This window comes from Mycteria americana, chromosome 18 (assembly GCF_035582795.1).
Source record: "Mycteria americana isolate JAX WOST 10 ecotype Jacksonville Zoo and Gardens chromosome 18, USCA_MyAme_1.0, whole genome shotgun sequence".
NCBI lineage: Eukaryota > Metazoa > Chordata > Aves > Ciconiiformes > Ciconiidae > Mycteria > Mycteria americana.
Window position 1 is genome coordinate 7,554,279 of NC_134382.1, and position 6,269 is coordinate 7,560,547.

Genomic DNA, 6,269 nt, shown 5'->3' on the forward strand with positions numbered 1-6,269 from the left:
TGCTTACTGGAAAAAAAAAGCCACAACCCCGAGTTATTCTCTTTTATGAGGTAGGCATTGTGAGGCCAGGCAATTGAATTTACAACAGCATTGAGTATCAGAGTCTATCTGGCCCTGTCAATGAGAGTGGCAAGAAAAAAAAGACACACATTAACCCTCAGCTCCGAGTTCCCAGGCGTTTCAATAGGGTTCCCAACTTCCCAAAGAGCCCGCTGCATACTCGATGAGACCCTTTATACCTTCTAATTACCCTCCTCACAATAGGGACGGACTCTCTTGCCTCTTTTGTAGGCGAGATAGTAACTTTTGCGCACACCACCCCCACGCACGCAATCCCTACGGCAAGGTGGGCAGGAGCAGCGTTATTTCAGGAGCTCTCGGAGCAGGCAGCAAGCATCGCCTCAGGTTGCAGGAGCAGATTTTTAGGAATCTCTTGCTTCCGAGCGGGAACGTGACACTTGCAAAGCTCTCGGGAAGATGTTTAACACTGCCAGACCCCCCTCAGCCCCATCACCTCCCCCCCCCCCAGCTATTTTTCACAGGAATCCCCTCCAACAGCCTTATTTGAGGCCATAAAGTTCACTCTGACTTTTTCGAGGGGGTTGCACACACAGGATGAGCTTGTCCCTGCCCACTCTCACCCAACAAAATGAAAGGAAGGTGGGGGGAAGTTAAATCTATTTCAAAGAGTTTATTTATTTAAACACCTGCATATTATTTTTTTTTTTTTTTTCTTTTCTGGAAGTCTTCAACACAGGCACGCACACACACACAGACCAACAGGATACAAACAACTTTGGCATTATACTTTTGAATATTTGTTACAAAACTATTTCTCATTTATTTATTTTTTTCTTTTTTAAAAAAGTATCTCAAATAAAGGCATTTTAAAGGAGTAAAAATACAAGTCGAGATCCCAACCTCTGAAAATAATAAATAGCACGTTCATAGCGAGGTCCTTTTTTCCTTTCTGTTTAAATCTGCTTAAAAACCCCCAGCAGGGCTCCATACAACGGAGCCAACAGAAGAGTGGGGGGTTTTTTTCTTTTTTTTTTTTTTTTTTTGAGGGGGGGAAATCGCTTTAGGCAAGTCACCAAGGCCTCCACACCGATTCACTGCGCTCTCCGATGGGACTTCCCGCCTGGGACGCTGGAACGATGCTGCCCCCAAATGATGTCAACCCCTGCACCGGGGATGCCGACGGGGTGGCGGCCCCGTTCCCCGAGCCGCCGCCTGCGGACACCGGGACGTTGGCATTGGCATACAGGGGAATAACTGGTCCGGAGCTGGGAGGGAAAGCCGGGTTTGGGATGAGAAAAGCAAACTGGCCGTCGGTAGCAGGGACGAGCTGGAAGCCCCCGTAGACCTTGGGGGACAGGGCTTCAGCGGGGTTCAGTTTGCAGGGCACGGGCACGGCTCCGGCTGCTGCGGGGGGCAGCTGGACGTGCAGAGGCTGCTGCGCCAGATGTGCGGGCTGGCCGGACGGCGGCGGCGGCGGAGGGTAGTTCATGGCCACGATCTGACCCAGGCAAGCCGAGAGGTGACTGAGGAGGCGGGTACGCACGTCGGTGTTCACCCCTTCGCAGGTGGACAGGAACCGGGTCACCTCGTTCATGCACTCGTTGAATCCAGCCCGGTACTTGCCGAGGACGGTGGGGTCGGCGCTGAGCGCAGCTGGAGGGCGGAGGGGGCGGCAGGTGAGCATCGGGCCAGCAGCGCGGTCCCCGGGTGCCCGGTCCCCCGGTGCCCAGCCCCCGGTCCGGAGCGCACACGCCCCCTCCCCACACCCCCGGGCAGGCAGCGCTTACCCGTCATCTGCGCCCGCTGCAGGTTCCGCAGGTGCTTGACGGTCATCTCCAGGATGTCCGCCTTCTCCAGCTTGGAGTGCCGGGAGCTCTGCGGGGAGAGAGCGGCACCGTCAGGGCTGCCCGCGGCCGGCCGGGCCCCCCGCAGCCCCCCCCCCCCGCCGCCGCCGGCCCCACTTACGTCCTTCTTCAGCGCGTCCAGGATGAGGGTCTTCAGCTGCCCCAGGCTCTCGTTGATCCGCGCCCGGCGCCGCTTCTCCATGATGGGCTTGGAGGACTGCGGGGAGAGCGGAGCCGGTGAGCCACCCGCAGCCGGCCCGGTCCCGGTCCCGGTCCCGCCCCGCCCGGCCCCGGCACCGACCTCAGCACGGCCGCGGGCTCGCCGCCATCCAGCGCCGCCGCCGCCGCCGCCACCACCACCGCCGCTGCGCCCCGACCGGCACCCGCCATTTACCTTCCGGTGCTCGCTGGCGCTCCGCGGCTTGTCCGGCGTGTGGCTGGCGCTGGCCGGCGCCCCCGCGATGGGCGAGGCGGTCGGCTTCTCCATGCCCGTGTCGGCGGGCATGGCGCGGCGGGCGGGCGCGTGCGGCGGGCGCGGGGCGCGTGCGGCGGCTGCGGCGCGGCGGGGCCGGCGGTGCGGGCGGACGGCGCCCCCCGCCTTTATACCCGGCGGCGGCTCCCCATTCGTGTGAAACCGCCGCCGCGGCCGTTCCCACACTCCCGGCAGCCAATGAGCGCCCGCCCCGGGCCCGGCCGCCGCGCCGCCCGCGCTCCCATTGGCCGGCGCCCCGCCGCCTGTCCGTCACGCGCGCCGGCCCGCCCCGCGCCGGCGGCCGCCGAGCGCGCGGCCACGTGGGGGCGGCCGGGGGCGGGGGCGGAGCGGGCGGGGCTGCCCCGGGCACCGCCGCTCCCCCCCCCCCCGGGGGCTGCTCCGCGCCGCTGCCCCCGGGCCGGCGGCGGCGCCGCGCCCCGAGCGAGGCGGCGGGGCGCAGAGCGAGCGCGGCCCGGCGGCCCCGGGCCCGGCGGCCGTCCCTCCCTCCCTCCCTCCCTGCCTGCCTGCCTGCCTGCCTCCCGCGCGCTGCTTGTGACACCCGCACCGCCCGGCGCCCCGCCGGGCACGGGCTGGCGGCGGGGGGCCGCGCCCCGGGGGGGCTAAGGGGAGGGGGGGGGCTGCGGGCGCGCCCGGGGCAGCCCCGCCCGGGGCAGCCCCGCCCGCGGCGCCGCCAGGGCCCGGGGCCGTGCCGCGGGCGGGCGGAGGAGGCGGAGGCGGCGGCCCGGCCCCGGCTGCTGCCGGCGGCGGCGGCGGCTGGCGCGGCACGCGAGGCCGCGGCCGGCGGGCGGCCAATGGGCGGGGGGCTGCCGGCGGCGCTCGCCGCCCATTGGCTGGCGGCCGCCCCCGCTGTCAATCAGGCGGCGGGCGGCGGCGGGCGGCGGGCGGCGGCGCTCGTGCCTCCGCCCCCGAGACGCGGCCCCGCCGCGCGCCCCCCGCCGGAGCACGTGCCAGAGCGCTCCCGGCTCCCGGCTGCCCGCGCCGGGCGCGCCCCGCTCCGCTCGGGGCGGCCATGGGAAAACCCCGCCCCGCCGCGCCGCGCCGCGCCGCGCCGCCCCGGGGGCCGCCGGCCGGGAGCGGGAGCCGCCGCCGCCGCTCGCCCTTCCCGGCGGGTGCGCGCTGCCTTCCCTCCCCGGCTCGGCCCCCGCTCCGCTTCCGTGTGCAGCGGCGGGAGGGGAGCAAACGCCGATGCGCGGCGCTCGGAGGCACGCGTGGGAGCCGCCGGGCAGGGAGCGCGGGGGGGAGCGAGCCGGGGGTTCGGCGACCCGCCCGTGCGCGGGCGTGTGCGCGGCCCCCGCGGCGTGGGAAGCCCAAAGCAAGAGGGGGGGTGGGGGGGGCGCGAAATCCCGGGGAACCAGAGCCCCCCGCGGGCACGCCTGCTCCCCGCGAGAGCTTGTGACACCCGAGTACCCCGCCACCCCCTCGGTTTAGCCGGTCAAGAAGGGTCAGGACCCCCCCGGGAGTCGTGAGACGCCCCCCGAGGAGGGGTTTCCCTGCCCGGGCCCCCTGGATGCGCTGCCCGGGCCCGGCAGCTGCGTCCCCCCCCAGCGGGACGGAGGGGTCGGCGGTTACCGGGGCTCGGCGGTTACCGGCACCCGCCGAGGTCCCGGCCGTGCCCCTGCAGGGGGAAAGTCGGCCCCTGGCCCCGCTTCTCCGCTGTTCCTCGTTAAGGGAGATGAAAACCGGCATTCTGCTCCCGTAATGAGCGCGTGATGCCAGGCACGTGACGTCATGCCGAGGGAGATGCAAAATCTCCCTCCTTTTTGTGGGCTCCCCCCCCCCCCGCCCCCGCCCCGCAGTTGCCCCCGCAGAGGTGTGCAGCGTGTCTTAAACACCCGTGGGCGGCCCGGGCAGGGTGTGGGGCTCTGGGACACCCCAGCCCCTCTGAGCCCGGGCAAAGCAGCTGGGGACATCTCAGCTGGCACCCCACAACTCGGAACCGAGCCCCGGGTGGCTGCGTGGGTCACGGTGCCCACGCACAGCCCTGCCAGGGCCGGCTGCTGGCTCTGCGGGGCCGGCGTGGGTCGCCCACGCTGTGCTGCCTTCTGTGCCCGGCGCAGCGCAGCCCTGCGTGGGTCAGTTCCTCTGCTCCCACCTCCAAATAACTTCCTTTAATGTGCAAGCGCGATCGTTAACGCAGCCTTCGAGCTCTCGGCTGATTTCAAAACCTGCCTGCTTTTTAGAGAATGCAGCATACGTATTAAATCTCTGTGCTGCAGGCTTAAATCTTTTAATAATCAGAAATTGGGTATTAGCTTTCCGTAGACCAACATGTGAAATTCCGAATGGTATCTTGACTTGAAACGCATTATGCCTTTTTTCCTTTTATTACCAATTCTGAAGCAAGGATAAAAGAGTCGGTTGCTAAAATTTTGAAAACGCTCGTAGGAAAACGCGTTCGGTTCTCCCTCTGAAAACCAAGCACGACATGGCTTAGTTTGGGGAAATTTTTCTGGAGGAGAACGTAACCACGTACTAGATTTAATCCCTATTGTTGGCCCGTCTCGTGCTTTGCTTTTAATTTGCTCCGATGAATCATTCTGTTTGCCTTAACCGTTGCTGCAGCCAGGGCTGTAATTTGTGCATTTCCTGGCACTGCTGCGGCGCTGGGCTGCAGAGTCGGTCCCACACCTGAGCCGTGGCAGCCGGGGCACGGGGACAGCCCCGGAGTGCCACCTTCCACCCGCTGCCACCCGCCTGCCTTGGGCCGAGCTGGGGTGCTGGGGCACCCCAAGGCTGTGCAGCCCAGCTGGGGCGGGTTGTGCCTTTCTGCGCTGCCCCAGGGCGAGCGCCGGCTCTTCAAAAGAGCCTTTCTCTGGTCTGAAAGCACAAGTGCAGCGAGTTTGGTGGCCTCAGCCTGGCCCTGGGGGAAACGCCAGCAGGCTGCAGAGCTGCAGGAGGGCAGCCCCTGCGGCCGGGGCAGGGGGTGGCCGGGGAGCTCCCTGCGGGATGGGATGGGCTGGGGGCCAAGGGATCTCCCACGCTGGCGCTGGCGGGCGTGCCGGCAGAGCCGCGGGAGCCCTGCGCTGGGTCCTGGCGGCGTGAAGGAGGAGAACGCCGCAGCGTTTGCCAGCCAGAGCCGGAGGTGTGAGGCAACGAGAGAGATCGGGTCCCGGGCACCGGGCCAACGTCAGCCTCCCCTGCTGACGGTGGGCTTGCCACCCACGCCTCGCAAAGGGACGCCAGGAGCAGAATGAGTGCCTGAAACGTGTCCCGCGCTCCCACCTCCCCAGGGGGCGTGGGAGCGGGAGGAGGCCAGTAGCCCCTTGGCGAGCCTCCTCCCTGGAGGAGCTAGCCCTCCGTGGGCCTTGCAGGCAGGCGGCGATGCGTCTGTTCGCCTGCGCCGGGTGCTCTGGCGTGGCTAAGAGGGGTGCTGGAGAGACCCCAGAAGGCCAAACAGAAGGAAGGAAGAAAAAAAGAAAGAAAAAACTCCTGGAAATATTTCCATTCTCATTGCTGCATCAGATTCTGGGCCTTTCATTTCAGGTGCAATTTTAGGTGGTTTGCCACATACAGGCTGCAAAATGCACACAAGTGAGACGTACCGTATGAAACAGCATCATCTTCCTGCAGACATCAAAGGATCTAGGGGAATACATTTATTTCAGGATCCTTTTCCTCTATCACACTAACACACACGTGACCACAGAAACAGCAGTTCTTGGCTGAATTGTGATTTTTGGTTTGTGGGAGGCATGTTGTTTTTCTGGGTAAGCGCTACTTATCTCAATGCCCACAAAGTCTGGCCTGTTCCTTTGCAAAAAGCGCACCGAGGTGGATGTTGTCTTACTGAAGAATAATAAATGTTTGCTTTGTAAAGTCTCATTGGAAGGGTTCAGGGATCTGTTTCCTTATGAGACCAATAAAATGCAGAACAACAGCCCTTTGTGCAATCTCCCTTACTCATGTAAGAA

At 65.1% G+C, this 6,269-nt stretch overlaps 1 protein-coding gene across 2 annotated transcripts; it reads right to left on the minus strand.

The window, feature by feature from the left end:
* Positions 1-676: 676 nt before the first annotated feature.
* HES4 (hes family bHLH transcription factor 4) lies at positions 677-2,447 on the minus strand. Of its 2 annotated transcripts, none has more exons than XM_075520532.1 (4): positions 2,260-2,447; positions 1,987-2,082; positions 1,809-1,896; positions 677-1,674 (listed from the first exon to the last, which is right to left on the minus strand). In XM_075520532.1, exons 1-4 carry the CDS (start codon positions 2,368-2,370, stop codon positions 1,091-1,093), a joined length of 879 nt encoding a protein of 292 aa, XP_075376647.1. In that variant the 5' UTR covers positions 2,371-2,447; the 3' UTR covers positions 677-1,090. The 2 variants fall into 2 exon arrangements, with proteins under 2 accessions (XP_075376647.1, XP_075376646.1); XM_075520531.1 differs by having other exon boundaries at positions 2,167-2,447.
* Positions 2,448-6,269: the final 3,822 nt, after the last annotated feature.

Coding starts and splice junctions, on each gene's coding strand:
- HES4 (XM_075520531.1), bottom strand. CDS start 2,370: ATGCCCGCCGACACGGGCATGGAGAAGCCGACCGCCTCGCCCATCGCG. Junction 1,897..1,986: donor TGGACGCGCTGAAGAAGGAC/GTAAGTGGGGCC, acceptor CTCTCCCCGCAG/AGCTCCCGGCACTCCAAGCT. Junction 1,675..1,808: donor GCAGCGGGCGCAGATGACGG/GTAAGCGCTGCC, acceptor TCCGCCCTCCAG/CTGCGCTCAGCGCCGACCCC.